The sequence below is a fragment of the Pipistrellus hanaki genome (genome assembly GCF_964339955.1).
Source record: "Pipistrellus hanaki genome assembly, chromosome: 18".
NCBI lineage: Eukaryota > Metazoa > Chordata > Mammalia > Chiroptera > Vespertilionidae > Pipistrellus > Pipistrellus hanaki.
In genome coordinates this window covers 39,538,435-39,556,177 of record NC_140520.1, presented here as the reverse complement: position 1 = coordinate 39,556,177, position 17,743 = coordinate 39,538,435, and the positions used below count along the sequence as shown (strand labels likewise).

The following is a 17,743-nucleotide window of genomic DNA, read 5'->3' as shown; positions in this document are numbered from 1 at the left end:
AGCCTGCATGCACTCAGAGCGCAGGTCCCGCTGCAGCAGCGCCCTCCACCTGGGCTTATCCCAGAGAAAAATTGTGAGCCCCCCAGTTTAAGAAGTCAGAGGCTGAGTTAGGGTTTGTCTGTACTGTTGCTTCTTAAAGAGCATTGAAATGAGTGTTAGGAGACATTAAATGGCCGGGAGGAACGGCCTCGGTAGGTGAAGCCGGAGAACGAGAAACATAACTGCACACACAGTGCCCTGGGAGCCTCCGCCTCGCACAGGCCCAGGCTGTGTGCACAGGGCGCTCGCAGCGGCCGCCAGAGCCAGGGCCTGTGTGACTCTGGTAGCTGGAGGCCAGGCTGCAGGTTCCTGTCTGATCTGCAGGGGGAGGGGAGGCTGGAAGGAGACAGCAGTGTCCACAGGGTGCTTTTGGCTTCTTTTTTTCTTCTTAATTCTTTGCAGTCAGGGAAGGACGCTGTTCTGAGCCCCGGTGCTGTAATTCCGCATCATGAGTCCGTTGTGGCGGAGGGTGCTGACAGGACACGGGGCGGCAGGGTCAGAGGGCGGGGCTTTCCTAGCACTGAGCTTAGGTCACCACCGACCTTCATGTGAGTCTGGCTTTAAACCAGTCACTTGACATGAAGTTTCATGTGATTTTTCTCTCCAACATGGATGACGTTGTCAGGCTGCACATGCAGAGTCAGCACCAATCGTACAGACAGTAGTAACACGCGGAAGCTGTGGGTCATCATGTGTGGTGGATGATTTTGTATTTCCCCGTGTGTTCCGGCTAGATTATTACGGGCAGCTATAGAAAGCGTGGCCTTTGGGGCTGCCTTGTTCGTGCACTGTGACCACTCCTGACTGTCCTGGGCCCACTAAGCGGCCCACTAACCTTCAGATGGGTCTGCTGTGCTCTAAGGGCTCTCTCATTTCCCAGACGGGAATGGGGGCCTCTACCGGGCTCTGGCTGCCTGGGACATCGTGGGCGACATGGAGCGCAGGGGCGTCGGCTGTGTTCACGTCTACTGCGTTGACAACATCCTGGTGAGAGTGGCCGACCCTCGGTTCATTGGATTCTGCATTCAGCAGGGAGCGGACTGTGGTGCCAAGGTAAGGCCCTTCTCCGCAGTGAGGCCCTGCCAGTGCCGCACGCAGGAGTCCGACCAGAGTTACTGGGTGACTGGAATGTTGTAGAACCGTTCCTCTCTCCAGGGCACTTCTTTTCTTAACGTGGCAGCGTGTGGTCCAGAAGCCAGGTCCATCAGAAGTGAGTGAGTGGCCGAAACCGGTTTGGCTCAGTGGTAGAGCGTCCGTCTGCAGACTGAAGGGTCCCGGGTTCGATTCCAGTCAAGGGCATGTACCTTGGTTGCGGGCATATCCCCGGTAGGGGGTGTGCAAGAGGCAGCTGGTCGATGTTTCTCTCTCATCGACGTTTCTAGCTCTCTCTCTCTCTTCCTCTCTGTAAAAAATCAACAAAATATATTTAAAGAAAAAAAGAAGTGAGTGTTTGCAGTCAATACATACTTGGGAGGGTGGGCCTCCCCGGGCCCGAGCATCCACGGGCCTCTGAGCCGCTGCGGGCCGTGGGGAAGGCACAGACAGCGATGTTGGACGTGGGTGAGGCACTCCTAGTAGTCTCTGGAATAAGACATGGTGTGCAGAGAAGGGTGTGGACAGTGGGATTAGTGATGGCTCCGCTGGCCACACACATGCAGGGACTGAGTGGGAGGGAGGGTCACAGCCTTCAGTTGGGGGCGGTGCCGTGGGAGCCATGCCTTCAGGGAGGCAAACAGGCCCTGCAGCAGATCTTGGAATCGAATGGACATGTTGGAAGGCTTAAAAATATGGATATACAATGGAGAGCAAGTAAAAAAATAAATTAAAAAAATACGGATATAAATATTACTTTTCCTGGGAATCTGTAAAGGTATCAGCTCTCACAAATTAAAGTATCACACCATCCTGATCAAAGTTCCAGTGACTCCATTCTAGGCCCAAGCTTAGAATAAACATGGAAAGGCAGCCGGGAAATATTGAAGAAGGATGGAGAGGAGGAGGGGAGGGATTTGGAGACAGACCGTCAGACACTCGGGTGGCATATGAGGTGAAGAAGGCAGCAGATTGACGGCCAGACGCCCCCGGTGCACAGAGGAGGAGTCGTGTGCGACTCCCATCTCGGTGGGGGGTGATGTGGTTGCTGGCTGATAATAAAAGAAGGTCTCTCCCTCAGTTCATACCACAATCGATTTCAAATGTATTACAAAGTATTAAAAACTCCATAGCCAAAACCGGTTTGGCTCAGTGGATAGAGCGTTGGCCTGGGGACTGAAAGGTCCCAGGTTCGATTCTGGTCAAGGGCATGTACCTTGGTTGCGGGCACATTCCCAGTAAGGGGTGTGCAAAAGGCAGCTGATCCATGATTCTCTCTCACTGATGTTTCTAACTCTCCCTCTCTCTTCCTCTCTATGAAAAATCAATAAAATATATTTAAGACAAAACAAAACAAAAAAAACCTCCATAAATATGTTAGAAAAAAAAGGTAGAATAATTTTATTTATTTATTTAAATTCTTTATTATTTAAAGCATTACATAAGTCTCCTTTTCTTCCATTGGCCTCTCGCCAGCCTCCCCCACCCCCCAGCACAGGCCCTTCCTCCTACCTCTTCCCCCTCATGTATGTCCATTGGTTATGCTCATATGCATGCAGGCAAGTCCTTTGGTTGATCTTTTACCTCCCCTACCCCCCAACACTCCCACCCTCACCTGCCTTCCCTCTGAAGATTGACGGCCTATTTGATGCTTCTCTGTCTCTGGCTCTATTTTTGTTCATCACTTTATGTTATTCATTAGATTCCACATATGAGTGAGATCGTGTGATATTTATCTTTCTCCAACTGGCTTATTTCGCTTAATATAATGCTGTCCAGGTCCATCCATGCTGTTGCAAATGATAAGAATTCCTTCTTTTTTATAGCAGTGTAGTATTCCATTGTGTAGATGTACCACAGTTTTCTAATCCACTCATCTGCTGATGGGCACTTAGGCTGTTTTCAAATCTTTGATATTGTAAATTGTGCTGCTGTGAACATAGGAGTAAGAGGGTTCCTTTTCGTCACATCCTCTCCAGCACTTGCTGTTTGTTGATTTGTTGATTAGAATCTATACTGATAAAAGGGTAACATGCTAATTAGGGCGGACATCTTCTGGACAAAGCCGAGGCTCAGGCAGCCATGGGTGGCTGCAAAAGGGCCGAGGCACGTCTGCGAAGGGCCCATGCTCAGGCTAGCAGTGGCAGAGCAGTGGGGTAATGGTGGTGCCTTCCCCTGATCTGCCAGGTTGCCTTCCACAGAGGGAGGCCAGACTTCAGCTTAGGCCAAAGGCTGGATCAGGTTAGGGTCAATCAGGCCAGCAGGGCAAGTTAAGGTCAATCAGGGAGGCAAGGCAGGTGTGATCAGGCTGGCAGGGGAAAAGGAAGGGGCAATCAGGCTGGCAGGGGGGCAAATTAGGGGTGATCAGGCTGGCAGGCAGAGGCAGTTAGGGACAATTAGGTGGGCAGGCAGAGGGGTTAAGGGTGATCAGGCAGGCAGGCAAGTGGTTAGGAACCAGAGGTCCTGGAATGAGAGGGATATCTGACTGCTGGTGTAGGCATGATCCCACAGGGGATGTCCTAAACTGGCAGTCATACATCCCCCAAGGGGTCCCAGATTGGAGAGGGTGCAGGCTGGGCTGAGAGACCCCTCCCTCCCATGCACGAATTTTGTGCACCGGGCCTCTAGTAATTTTATAATATTGACATGAAGGGAAGGTCTTTCTGACAAAAACAAATTAGATGGCATAAGTTTAAAAAGAAGGCTTGCCACAGACATGCCAGATCCTTGGTTGGAGATTTTCTGTTATAAAGATGTCTTTTCTCTCAAAATCTATCTACAGTGTGAACCTGGAAGGGGTGTCCGCCCATTTGACCTCAGAAATGAGCACCTGAGCTCTAGGCCTCAGTCAGTTCCAGGCTTGAGGGCTCTATCACCCCTTCTTGGTTTAATGTCATGTCACATTATATATGTACTAGTAGCCCTGCACACAAATCCGAGCGCCAGTAGCTCACTGCTGTTCTCCAGTAGCTCTCCACCCGCTGCCCCGCCCTCCTGTAGCTCCCTCCAACCCCCTGTCCCTCCTCCCATAGTTGCTGCCCTGCCCCCTCCTGTGGCTCTCCGCCACCTGCTTGTAGCTTGCTGCCTCACCCTCCTGCATATTACATCTTTATTATATGGGATTTTTAATATACATATTTTTTTATTGATTTCAGAGAGGAAGGGAGAAGGAGAGAGTGAGAGAAATATCCATGGGGAGAGAGAATCATGGATCGGCTGCCTCTTGCACTTTCCCCACTGGGTATTGAGCCCACAACCCGGCATGTGCCCTGACTGGGAATCAAATCATGACCTCCTGGTTCATAGATCAATTCTCAACCACTGGGCCCCGCCAGCCAGGCTCATGTCACATTATAAAAGCAAACCTCTTACAGTAGTTCCGTGTGCTGGTAGCTAGGAGCTGTGATTGGTGCCCCGACTTTAATGAGTGCTGGCCTCACAGTCACTCTTCTCCACACCCCCAGGTCTGTGTCTGGAACCAAACGGGACTGGGCTGCTGTGTATCCAGTTCCTAGAGGCATCAGAAACCACTTACTAATCTGTCCTCCACCCTTTTCACTGTGGTAAAATCAAGACATAGTTGTAAAAGCCTCCTGAGTTAGGGAGAGTTACAGTGCAGCAGTAGCATTCTTTGCAATACTTTCTAACCAGGCTCCTGTCTTGTGAGTTAAGCTTTTTAAGGAATGAGAGCCTTAAGAACAGACTATAGCAGTGGTCGGCAAACTCATTAGTCAACAGAGCCAAATATTAACAGTACAACGATTGAAATTTCTTTAGAGAGCCAATTTTTTAAAAAAATACATTTTTTATTGATTTTTTACAGAGAGGAAGGGAGAGGGATAGAGAGTTAGAAACATCGATGAGAGAGAAACATCAATTAGCTGCCTCTTGCACAATCCCTACTGGGGATGTGCCCGCAACCACTGTACATGCCCTTGACCGGAATCGAACCTGGAACCCTTGTGTCCACAGGCTGATGCTCTATCCACTGAGCCAAACCGGTCAGGGCGAGAGCCAAATTTTTTAAACTTAAACTTCTTCTAACGCCACTTCTTCAAAATAGACTCACCCAGGCCGTGGTAATTTTGTGGAAGAGCCACACTCACGAGCTGCAGTTTGCTGACCAGTTTGCCAACCATGGCACTATAGGGTGGTGTGGTTTGCACAAAGCTGAAAGGGCAGGACCGTTGTGAGTTAAAGATCATTTTCCAGCACAAGCCTGCACCCCCCAACCCCGTGCCCCAGGCACATCTCCTACCCTTTAAGGGACCCTACGAGACTTGCAACCAGGGGAGCAACGGGCAGCAACAGCTTGTCCTGGGCCAGCTCCCGAACCTGTCCCCAAGGTCCCTCTTCTCACTTCTCAGTGAGCCAGAGCCCGCCGGGCGCCCCTGTGGCTGTTTCCCTGTCAGGCTTGACCCCACATGTTTTCTAAAGCGGCACCCGGACTGGAGGTTGATGGCTGTAGCTGGGCTTTCGGGGTTTGGCTTGTGACCGCTCTGAATTCTGCGCTGTCCTTTCTGAACAATGCCAGCTGCGCCCCCCCACCCCCCAGTGCAGTGTAAGATGGTTCTTTGTCATCTAGACTTCCAGTCCTTGGAGGTTGGTCTTGTCCTGGAAGTAAACCTTCCCCCTGAGGTGGACACCTACCTGGCAGTGTGCAGTGTGCAGCTTCCTGTTGCCGTGCGGTGGGAGGGAGACGGGATTGGGAGACAAACCTTGTGCAAGTTTGTTTTTCTCACTCCCGGGTAAGGAGATGCCCGCTGTGGGCAGGGCGTGGGAGGCAGGGCTGATGGAGGGGAGCGCCTCCGAGAGGCCGTGCCTGGCGTGCTGTCCCCTCCAGCTCCACCCCTTCCTGGGTAGAAGGTTCCTTTTCACCGAATCCTGTGCTCCTTTAGGGCAAACAATGCAAGGACGCAGCGGGCAGCCCGCTCCGGCCTCCGGCTGCGGGAACCGAGCCCTCGCTCCTGCCTCCAGCGCGGCAGTCGGCGCCGGCCGTGCTGACTTACGGAAGTCAGTGGCTGGAGAAAAGCTGTAACTTGACTGATCTGACTCATCTATACTGAGCAGACTTTTCACACCGGGGACACATTTCAGGAATCTCCGGAACTGGGGATAACTGAATGAGAAGCCTATGTCCCCCAAATGCCTTTCTTTAATATTTAATGTATCCTTACCCACACACAGCTACTTTGAGGATAAATGGGAATGAAATTTCTCTGAGATTCACAAGACAAAAAGTAAGGCTTTTATATTGCCCAAATCACCATTTCATTTGAAAAAGGCCCCCCCCCCCCTCCGTTTTCATCCACAGAAACAGCATACTCCTTGTTTTGAGGGATGTCACTGGTAAACAGAGGCAGCGGGCAGGTCGAAGCCCTCCTCCCCCCCTCCCCCCCCACACACCCCACACACACTGATCTGTGTCCCATGCTAGGTTTTTTTTATTTTTATTGATTTTGTACAGAGAGGAAGGGAGAGAGATAGAGAGTTAGGAACAACGATGAAAGTCATCGATCAGCTGCCTCTTGCACACCCCCTGCTGGGGATATGCCCGCAACCAAGGTACATGCCCTTGACCGGAATCGAACCCGGGACCTTTCAGTCCCCAAGCCGACGCTCTATCCATTGAGCCAAACCGGTCTCAGCGCCATGCTAGGTTTTGTCAGAAGAGGTTCTGTGCTTTAAACAAGTTTGCAAACCAGCTATGGACCTCTGTCAATGGCTCAGGCTGGGAGCTGAGAGGAAAGGCGGGGCGGGGTGTGAAAATCAGAGGGAGATGTGGGAGTATTTCATTAAAAACACCTCCCCGGTACTTCTGACCCCGCCACCCCACCCCCACCACTCATCTAAACGTTGCACTTGTTCAGGAGACCATGAGCGACCTGCTTGGAGGTCGGGATTCGACCACACGAAGGGCCCCGAAGGTCACAGTAAAGAGCAGCTGAAGGGACTATGTGCTTCGCTGTTCACCAGCGTCCCAGCCTGCTTCCTAGCACTTTGAAAAGTGTGTTCCCGGTGTGAAAAGTCTGCTCAGTATAGATGAGTCAGATCAGTCAAGTTACAGCTTTTCTCCAGCCAATGACTTCCTTAAGTCAGCACTGCCAGCGCCGACTGCCGTGCTGGAGGCAGGAGCGAGGGCTCGGTTTCCGCAGCCAGAGGCCGCGCCCCGAGCTGCTGGGCCCGGGCAGTTAGGATGAGCCTCTGGGCAGTTGGAAGGGAGTCTGCCAGAGACTGGGCAGGGTCGGTTAGGTCTGCAGCCAGCCACCCCCCTGCCTGGTGAGTGCCAGTGCACGGGGCTGTGGAAATGGCGATGGGCTCGCAGCGGGTGCTGTCTGCCTGGCAGGTGGTGGAGAAGACGAACCCGACAGAGCCGGTGGGCGTGGTGTGCCGCGTGGACGGGGTGTACCAGGTGGTGGAGTACAGCGAGATCTCCCTGGCCACGGCACAGCGGCGGAGCCCGGACGGACGGCTGCTGTTCAACGCGGGGAACATCGCCAACCATTTCTTCACCGTGCCCTTCCTGAGGGACATTGTCAAGTACGCAGGGTGGGCGTTGGGATGTTGGTTGTGTGAGAAGTCAGAAGATAACCCCAAGTCCAGTCCTGTAGAACTCGACCACTTCCTGGGGTCACCTCTGCCCAGGAAACGTCCCTGGCTCTGGCGGTCAGTGAGCTGGCCATAGGACCCCCTCCCGGGGCGTAAGCTGAGGGCACAGTCGCCCCTTTTCTTGTCTTCCCTCATGCCAGCGTGCTAGGCCTGGTGAAGCGCAGGACAGACACGTCTCTCCCACAGCCGGGCACTTTGGAGACGCATTTGTCCCACAGCTGCTAAGCCAGTATCCGGGACGTGCAGCGGGGGTGCCAGTCACGGGAGCTGGTGCCTTAGAGAGTGACGGCAGCCGGGCCAGGCGGAGCGTCTGCCTGCCTGTCTGCCTGCCTGCGGGTTGTAGAGCGAAGGGCACAGGTGGCTGCACTGTCAGCCTGGCCCTCACATCCACTCAGTGCCCAGCGACTCCCAGGCTTTGGCTGTTGTGGCCTCGCTCCTGCCTCACTGACTGTTGGTGCTTCACGTCCCCACTTGGCGGCCCCAGGGGAGAGCTGGGCATGGAGGAGAACGCTTGTGAACGGTGGGGCCTGGGGAGGCACTGGTGTGACGGGGGTGGTGTGTGAGGTGTGCTTTGGCGATGGGCCTCGAGCGTCTCCCACTCACAGTGACCGTGTCCCTCCTGCCCAGTGTTCACGAGCCGCAGCTGCAGCACCACGTGGCTCAGAAGAAGATTCCGTACGTGGACTCCCAGGGGCAGCTCATCGAGCCCGACAAGCCAAACGGGATAAAGATGGAAAAGTTCGTCTTCGACATCTTCCAGTTTGCAAAGTAGGTTTGACACAGCCAGCAGGAGGCGCTGAGTGTCTTCGAACCTGCCTTCCCCTCCAGGCAGGACGCTGCCTCTGCGCACTGACGCCAGTGCCGGGCGTGTGATGGCGTCAGAACCCCGTCCACGAGTGTGTCGAGTTGCCCGGAGGCTGTTCCTCATATCGGCAGGCTGGCTCTCCTGCCCTGGCTCTGGCTCCGTGGCTGCCAGGCCCGCTAGAGAGCTGGCCTGGGTTCCGGCATCTCCTGCCTGGGAGCAGGTGGCACAGCCAGTGTTCTTAGACCCCGTAGCTCGCCCAGCAGTCTCCGAACTGACCAGTGAGACTACACAGGAGACACATTAGCTAAGAGCCGTCCCACCAAGTACATTCCTAAGTCATCCTTTCCTTCCCCAGCACAGACACTAATGGGTCTTTGTGCACCAAGGTTTCTAGTCCCTGTGACAGTTATTTCTGGGAGCCGCAGGGAGTGAGGCTGGGCCCGGGGCCGGCGGAGCAGCTTTACTGGGTAGCTGCTTCTCCTTTCGCTCCCCCGCAGGAAGTTTGTGGTGTACGAGGTGCTGCGGGAGGACGAGTTCTCCCCGCTGAAGAACGCAGACAGTCAGAACGGCAAGGACAACCCCACCACGGCCCGGCACGCACTCATGTCCCTGCACCACTGCTGGGTGCTCAACGCCGGCGGCCACTTCATCGATGAGAATGGCTGCCGCCTGCCCGCCATTCCCCGGTGAGTGTGCCCGGCCTCGCTGCCAGCCGCCGCCTCTTTCTGCTGCTGCTGCATCTTTCCACAAGGCTGAGATCCCTGCCTGGTGTGCGGGCATGCCTGCTCCCCCACGGAGATGGCAGAAGCCCTCGTGTTCACACGTCTCTTGCGTGAAAGGACTCCACTGAGCAGTAGTTGGAAGGTGACCCCTCTGGTGTGCCTCTGGGCCTGGCTGTCAGCAGCAGCTGTACCACAGGTCACTGCCCACACATCTGGGGGATCCCCAAAACTCCCGCCACCCCCACTCCTATGAGACACAGGGCCACCTCAGGTCATCAGAGAGGCGCCAGGTCATCAGAGAGGCACCAGGAAGGGAAATGAATGGCACCAAGTCCCAAGTCCCAACCTGAGAAATGTTAGGGATTTTAGACGTTGAAACAGGAGATTGTGAAGAGCTATTCAGCTGGATACAGAGTTATTTTAGGCTAAATCTTACATTTTATGATAAACCTCCACTGGCCCCTGGAAGCCCTGTTGTCCTTGGTCTCTTGCTCACGAAGCCAGTCAGTCGCACCCCCCATGGGCGGAGTGTCTGGCTGGGAGCTGTTGAGCACAGGAGGCTGGGCTGGCTGTCACCAAAGGGCCGCCCCGGGCATCTCCTCAGTGAGCCTGTGGGCGGGTCAGCTGTCCTGCTTTGTCCCTGCCATTGAGTTTGTTTTTCAGCCCTCCTTTGTTCATCCTTTACCATCCACCCTGCCTCCAGGCTGGCAGAGTCTGCAGTTCCCTCCCTGTTGTGTTTGGTTTGCTCGCCCAGTAATGCTTCTTTATTCCCACCCAGCACCGCTGAGCACGGACAGCCCGAGGCCGTCACAGCCGGGGTCGTGGACAAGTAACTATCCCGCCTCCTGCAGCATGCAGTCGGTGGCTGCGCTTCTCCCTGAGCTAGTGTAGCGCTGCCGCGGGCGGGGGCGGGCTGCGGTGGGCGCTGCTTCCTTGGTGGCAGGCATCGGTCTGGACACTAACTCAGCGCAGTGCATGCTGGGCACGGGCAGCATGCCGTACTAAGACCCCACAGGCGTTTGAGCCGCAGTGAGCATTGGCAAGTGAAGGTAAGGCCAGCGCAGGTGCCCGGCTGGGAGCACTGGCACAGCGACACCTAGTCTGCTGTGGGTATGTCTCCAGGGCTGGTCATGCTTGGGGCCCCGAGGGGCAGACACTGTTCTGTGATTGGTTCTCATGCCGATAGTTCCCATTTCGGTCTCTGGGTTCATGTCAGTCACTAGCTGTCCTGCTCCTAAGAAAGTGTCTTCTAAGAGCAGTTCATTTTTGGCTGGAGGACCCATGTCCTCTGCCCTTGGGTGCTGGCAGCGTCTGGAAAACCAGGGTCTGTGTAGCTAGAGAGAGGGGCACATGCTTGTTGCACCCCAGCGGGGGCAGGCCTGGTTTGGAGGGTAGGTTGTTGAGATCCCTGGGACTGTGCCGGGCAGGGTCTGGGGCCTCGTCGCCTGCCTTGCCCCCTGCCCTTCGCCTCGCCCTGCGGAGGCTGGCAGGGCTGTCGGGTCTGGGACGTGGCTGTGCCAAGGAAGCGGACACCCAGAGCCAGCTCCTGTCTCCTAGGAGCCCCAGTCGGCCGTCCTCGCACCAGGGGGGCGGGGTACAGCGTCTGGAAGCAGCTGCCTTTGTTATTTAAAGAAATAGATTTCCGACCCTAAATTTCCTTCTCTTGAACCACACAGCTCTGAACCCGAGAAGTGGGCGTTTCTTAATTGTACGGCTGCAAGCACCCTCCAGCTCGCAGCTAAGATACAAAGTTTTAAAGTCCTCCCTGATCAGGTGCTTTGTGCAGGCACTTTTCTCCCGTTCCCTTTAGTTCTCTGCGGTACAGAGGGAGGTCATGCTCAGCTAGCTGTGTGTTCCTCGGGTTCAAAACCAAGTCCCTTGGCCTGAGGTTCAGGTTCAGGTGGAACTTCACTTTCCCGTTTGGCGTATGTGACCCTGAGCTGCCCAGGGGTCTGCGTCAGATCTCTGGGGCTCGAGATGGAACCTGACACAGGTCTGCAGAGCCATGCGCCCCACCTTTAAAGCATCTTTCCTCCCATCAGCCCCAGAGCCACGCCCACTCAGGCCACAGATGCTGCAGGTGCCCCGGGGCTCTTGCGGAGAGCAAGCGTTGCCTGCAGCTCCGGGAGAGTCCCATGCGTGTGGGTCTTCACCTTCACCTGAGGATGTGCTTGCTGACTTGAGAGAGGGGAGGGAGAAACCTCCATGTGAGAGAGAAGCATCGGCTGGCTGCCTTCTTTTTATACGGACCGGGGTTGAACCCCAGCCTAGCTATGCGCCAGAGCAGGGATCGCGCCGGCTGAGCGGCAGCGCAGGGCCGCAGTGATGCCGAGAAGCATGGTTTTGCTGAGTAAACGAAGGAGGGCGGGCGCTGTGGAGTAGAATCAGGGGAAGATGGGCTAGAGCTGATCAAGAGGCTGGGTGGTGAGCTGTCACAGGGAGCTGGTGGGAGTGACCTGAATGACCCAGAGTGGCTGGTCTGAGTGGCGTGGCAGATGGGGGTCCTGGGAACAGAACATGAGCATGAGTACCTTGAATTCAGCTGCCAGCTCTGCTGGAGGAAGACCAGGCATGGCCCACTGGGCTCGGCACTGGGCGGGGCTGTTGTTTGGGCCACGTGTGAGCACAGGGCAGAGAGGGGTCCGTGTGAGCACAGGACGGAGAGGGGTCCGTGTGAGCACAGGGAGGAGAGGGGTCCGTGTGAGCACAGGGAGGAGAGGGGTCCGTGTGAGCACAGGGAGGAGAGGGGTCCGTGTGAGCACAGGGAGGAGAGGGGTCCGTGTGAGCACAGGACGGAGAGGGGTCCGTGTGAGCACAGGGCGGAGAGGGGTCCGTGTGAGCACAGGGCGGAGAGGGGTCCGTGTGAGCACAGGGCGGAGAGGGGTCCGTGTGAGCACAGGGCGGAGAGGGGTCCGTGTGAGCACAGGGCGGAGAGGGGTCCGTGTGAGCACAGGGCGGAGAGGGGTCCGTGTGAGCACAGGGCGGAGAGGGGTCCGTGTGAGCACAGGGCGGAGAGGGGTCCGTGTGAGCACAGGGAGGAGAGGGGTCCGTGTGAGCACAGGGAGGAGAGGGGTCCGTGTGAGCACAGGGAGGAGAGGGGTCCGTGTGAGCACAGGGAGGAGAGGGGTCCGTGTGAGCACAGGGAGGAGAGGGGTCTCTGTGAGCACAGGGCGGAGAGGGGTCCGTGTGAGCACAGGACGGAGAGGGGTACGTGTGAGCACAGGGAGGAGAGGGGTCCGTGTGAGCACAGGGCGGAGAGGGGTCTGTGTGAGCACAGGACGGAGAGGGGTCTGTGTGAGCACAGGGCGGAGAGGGGTCTGTGTGAGCACAGGGCGGAGAGGGGTCTGTGTGAGCACAGGGAGGAGAGGGGTCTGTGTGAGCACAGGACGGAGAGGGGTCTGTGTGAGCACAGGGAGGAGAGGGGTTCGTGTGAGCACAGGACGGAGAGGGGTCTGTGTGAGCACAGGGAGGAGAGGGGTCTCTGTGAGCACAGGGAGGAGAGGGGTCCGTGTGAGCACAGGGAGGAGACGGGTCTGTGTGAGCACAGGGAGGAGACGGGTCCGTGTGAGCACAGGACGGAGAGGGGTCTGTGTGAGCACAGGGAGGAGAGGGGTCCGTGTGAGCACAGGGAGGAGAGGGATCTGTGTGAGCACAGGACGGAGAGGGGTCCGTGTGAGCACAGGACGGAGAGGGGTCCGTGTGAGCACAGGACGGAGAGGGGTCTGTGTGAGCACAGGGAGGAGAGGGGTCTGTGAGCTCAGGACAGAGAGGGGTGTCCAGGGGCAGGAGGCAGGCTTCCATGCACCTTGTTTTCTGCTGCAAAGCTCTTGAAACGGCAAAAACTCGGAGGTGTTATGGCTTTAAATAGGATTTAACACTGCTTGTGGCTCTGTGCCCGGTGATGGAGACACGCAGGCTTGCGGGTGCTGTCAGTGCTGAGCGTGGCCTGGAGGCGGCGTGGTGATGGGCCTGCTGTCGCAGCCATGCGTGGCTATGGGCACTTGGAACTCGGTCATTGTGATGCAAATTGAATTTTAAAATTAAGATTCAGTTTTACAGTTTCCAGGAGTTCAAGTGTGAGTGCCCACGTGGCGAGTGGCTGCCGTTCGGTTGCATTGTGAGCGTCTTTGTCACACGTGGTGCCTCGCTCTCTGGGGGCGGTGAGGAGTAAAGTGAAGTGTGAAGGATTGAAGTACCTGGCGACGTACCCGGAACATGTCTGTTTAGTCCGTTGTCTCTTCTTTGTCTGTTAAGACTTGAAGTGTGAACAGTGAGGTGTCCGGGAGGCGCGCGCCTGGGGTGTCTGCTGACCCTGACCGTGTCCGAACCTCCTCCTCTGGGCGCTTGGTGGTCGTGGGGCTGTAACAGCAGAACTGTCCTCACAAGCTTCTCAGAGGAAGGCTCTCTGTCCTTTCCCCCTGCCTGGCGATGCGGGGACAGTCTGACACACGTGGTCTCTCCCCAGCTTGAAGGATGCCAGCGACAACCCGATCCAGTGTGAAGTCTCCCCGCTCAGCTCCTACGCCGGAGAGGTGAGTACGGCCTTCCTGCTCCTTTAAGGTGGAGTCTGCTCTGGGCCCCGTTTCCATGGAGCTGCCCTCCCAGGATGGAGCGGTCCTGGCAGAGCTGCTGTTGCTCTTGCCCTTTCCCCACGATCCACGAGGCTGGTTCCCACGAAGACTCTGGCCCTGAGACGCAGCGGGCTTTTCCGAACATGGCAGCCTTGTTGTGTGGATGGCCCCATGGCTCCTCTTCCTTCACTTATTTTTTATTAGTCCCCGCTTGAGGATGCTTTTCCCATTGCCCTTCAGAGAGAATGGTAGGAAGAGAGGGAGAAAGAGAGAAAAACATCCATGTGAGAGAGACACATCCACTGGTTGTCTGCCACTCGTATCCCGATGGGCGTGTTTGAACCTGCAACCCAAGTACATGCCCAGGACTGGGAATTGAATCTTAGGCCGATGCGCCAACCACTGAGCCACAGGGAGGGTCTGTTTTGTTCACAAACCTAGTGCTCTTGCTTTGAGAACCAGGGAGCTTCTAATAGGTGAGAGACCCCATCAGAGGCAGCCACCCTGCCCCCATGCTTAGCAAGTGGCCCGCACTGGGGACGATTAAAGGAAGAATGAGTGTCATCTTACTGACTTTAGAGATGCCGTTATAATCAGAATGACTTTACTGTGTGTTGTCTGTTTCATGCTGGTATAAGTGGTCATTAAGCTCAGTTTTAAGTGTGAACCAGATAGTCTGAGAAGATAAGTGTCACACGATCTCGCCTTCATGTGGATCAAATGAACCAGATAAACTGATGAACAGGTTAACAGAGATGGACAACTGTGGGACCTGAGAGGGAAGGCAGGAGAGGGTGGGCGGGATGAGACCAGCCAAAGACCTTGTGCGCATACACATAACCTGTGGACACAGACAATAGGATGGTGAAGGTGGCGTGGGGGCAGGAGCGGCTGGAAGAGGTAAATGGGGGACAAAGGAGGACCTATGTAATACTTCCAACAATAAAGATAAAAAAGATAATAAAATGTAAAGAACAAAAAACAACCGTCAATTCTCCACCGTCAGCTGCAGAAGTTTAAAGGGATTCGATGCCAACAAATTGCCAGGTCACTCAAAGTCCCACCGGCTCCCTTTTAGACAGCCTGGAAGTGCTGAAGGTCAGTGAGCACCAGGCTTCATTCAGAAACGGGTAAATGCCAGGCTGGTGTTCGTGGGGAGCCAGGAATGGTGGCAATTCTAAAGAGCCCCTGACTGCTTTATGTTTGACTTTAATCAGGCTCCTAATCCTCTGACCTCGTGCTAACTTTTTCTTACTAGGTTTTGGGTTTTATTTTGAATTTGCTCATGGCATAAGACTGAACTACAGGCACACAGACCACCATATAAACCAGTATTGTAATGAGGAAAAAGGTGTGCACCCGATCGGTTCTCCCTGACTCCCTCTGCATCTGGCCCGGCTCCTGTCCTCACTCCCTGAAGCGTGGCCGCAGCCTGGCTGCCTGTAGCCGCTGTCGCTGTTTCCTAACCTGCTGTGTCTCCCCTCCGTCAGGGACTGGAGAGCCTCGTGGCCAACAGGGAGTTCCACGCGCCTCTGATCATCGACGAGCACGGGGCCCACGAGCTGGTGAAGAACGGGCTGTGAGCCGGCGCTGTCCGCGCCGCGAGAGCAGCGTCTCCTGGTGACAGGCCCTCAGGCTGGCTCTCCGGAGCTGTGGACTGGATTCAGGCGGTTTCACGATTCCCAGCTCATTGGCGTCTTATTTATGTCTTCCAGTTTGTAGGTGTCCCCAGCCAGGACCGTGCCTCCAGCACTCCTGCCGCTGTGGCCTCGCAGGGTGCGCGGCTCGGTCCTGGCCGGGCTGGCCCCTCGCAGTGGACAGAGAGAATGTGCATTGTCCATGCGAAGGGTTCTATGGTACTGAAGGTTGGTTTTACTTTGTCAAAAAGTAAACTTTTTAAAGAAAATGATGGGATAGGGAAATAAACTTTTAGTCTCTGAACCTTGAGGAATTCATTCCGTTGGGAAAAGAGGGAACTTGGGATAATGCAGACCAGGGGCTGCTGCCGTGGGAAATGGCAGACACGATGTCCCACCCAGCGCCGGGCTCTGGTCAGTTCTCGCAGGGACCGGTCCGCAGGCGCATGGCTGGTCTGGGAACACGTGCGTGGCACCGGGGGGCAGAGTGCGGGCTGGCCCTGGGAGTCCTGTCAGGGCCGGGGCCTCGTGCCCCCAGGCTCTGCTTGCCGAGGGCGTGCGGCACGTCTCCCCGGGCAGGTGAAACACTGTCCTTTAAAACATGGACCACGGATTTGTGTCTAAAGGAAGATTTGCATGGAAGTACTGAGCTTTATAAATACAAAGCATTTGTTGACCACACGCATAAAATCAGTGTCTGGATAAATGGAAAAGCCTACAGTCTGTCTAGGAAGTGATGAATGCGTTTCCTCTCCCTTGACAGGTGTGGGGGTTGGGGTGGGAGGCCTGGGAGGCCCTGGGTATGGAGGAGGAGGTCTCAGGCCTGGTTCTAACACGCGATACTAGTGTCTAAGCTCATTTCTGTGGAAAGGCCTAAATCATGTGTTTAGCATATATCTTGTTTTATCTCATCAACAGCCCGATTTTGCTCTTTTCCATCCCATTTCTCAAAAAGGTTTGTGAGGTTTGCGATCTCCATCAGAGTGAGCTCCTGGCGGGAGGACTGACCCGCCCCTCTGCCAGGGGTTCCCCCGCACTGGGTTTCACCGATGACGGGTGTATGGCGAGGACAGGGGTGGGGCTGGGTGCGAGGTGCTCGCCGTCTGTTCCTGCACAAGCCCTAGTCAGAAAACACAATCAGGGGACACTTGTGAAAATGGGAGTTAGAGGCCTTGGCAGCTGAGTGGGATTAAAATCCAAGTGTCCCGACTGCAGGCCCTGCCCTGGAGGCTGTGCCGCCCTGCCACGCCTTCTCACCCAGAGCCTTCTCTCCCGGAGCGCTCCGGGCACTGGGCGCCAGCCGCAGCTACAAAGGAGTAAAGGCACCAGACAGCGCGGCCTTCCGAAGCCGCGGGCGGAGGACGGAGAGATCGGGGCGGAGGACGAAGAGACCCGGGGCAGGGCAGGCCACGGGAAAGGCAGGTGCTCAGAGGTGGGCCAGGAGGAAGCGGCACCAGCACCAGGGGAGGCCAGAGGTCCCGACGAGATGCTATCGCTAGGGCCATGCCAGGGCGGTGTGAAGGGCAGCTGACCGCCACGCAGCAGCAGCCGCCATCACTGCCTATTTACAGGCAGAGCGTGTGTGCGCATGCATTCCGTGTTTCCCCGAAAATAAAACATCCTCTGAAAATAAGACTGACTTACAGGTTTCCTTCTGAGTGAAATATAAGGCATCCCCCCAAAAAAAGGCCCCCCCAGGCTCTGTCTCAGAATGAAAATTAATTTACCGTAAACTGGTTGCTGACAGTTGCATTGCAAATGCACTGCAAGCAGGTTACCTTGACAAGAAGAACTCATCTATAAGACAGTGCTATTGCTAAACATGAGAGATTTGGTCCACTGATTCTGAAAGAAATGGAGTCACAAGAAATTCACCAGGAAATTTAGGAATTGGATTGTTATGATGATGTTCCAGAAGATGATGACATGATTGTCATTGAATAAATGAGTAAATTCTTGATACTGTAGGATTCACAGTTTGTCTGATTTGTGTTGACAACTATTGTCCTATCGTACCGTATACAGGTAATAAATTTCCTTTATTTTCATTTAACAATAAATGTGTACCGTATTCTTCTTCATGGAAAAATAAGACATCCCCTGAAAATAAGACCTAGCGCATCTTTGGGAGCAAAAATTAACATAAGACACTGTCTTATTTTCGGGGAAACGGTGTGTGTGTGTGTGTGTGTGTGTGTGCGCGCACATGAGTGTGCATGTGGCTGCAGGGACTAGCCAAGCGGTTCTGGGAATTACTAATCCACGTCT

At 55.2% G+C, this 17,743-nt stretch overlaps 1 protein-coding gene across 5 annotated transcripts in view; it reads left to right on the top strand.

Moving 5' to 3' along the window:
- The window catches only part of UAP1 (UDP-N-acetylglucosamine pyrophosphorylase 1), a 30,815-nt gene extending 15,036 nt beyond the window's left edge, over positions 1-15,779 (top strand). For 3 of the 5 annotated variants that reach the window (XM_084867087.1, XM_084867088.1, XM_084867089.1), the window contains exons 5-11: positions 920-1,092; positions 7,478-7,671; positions 8,368-8,508; positions 9,043-9,231; positions 10,046-10,096; positions 13,733-13,799; positions 15,329-15,779. In XM_084867087.1, coding sequence (XP_084723213.1) covers positions 920-1,092; positions 7,478-7,671; positions 8,368-8,508; positions 9,043-9,231; positions 10,046-10,096; positions 13,733-13,799; positions 15,329-15,421 — 908 coding nt within the window. In that variant the 3' untranslated portion in view covers positions 15,422-15,779. The remainder of the gene's footprint in view (positions 1-919; positions 1,093-7,477; positions 7,672-8,367; positions 8,509-9,042; positions 9,232-10,045; positions 10,097-13,732; positions 13,800-15,328) is intronic. The other 2 variants (XM_084867090.1, XM_084867091.1) reach the window with 1 other exon arrangement.
- The last annotated feature ends 1,964 nt before the right edge of the window (positions 15,780-17,743 follow it).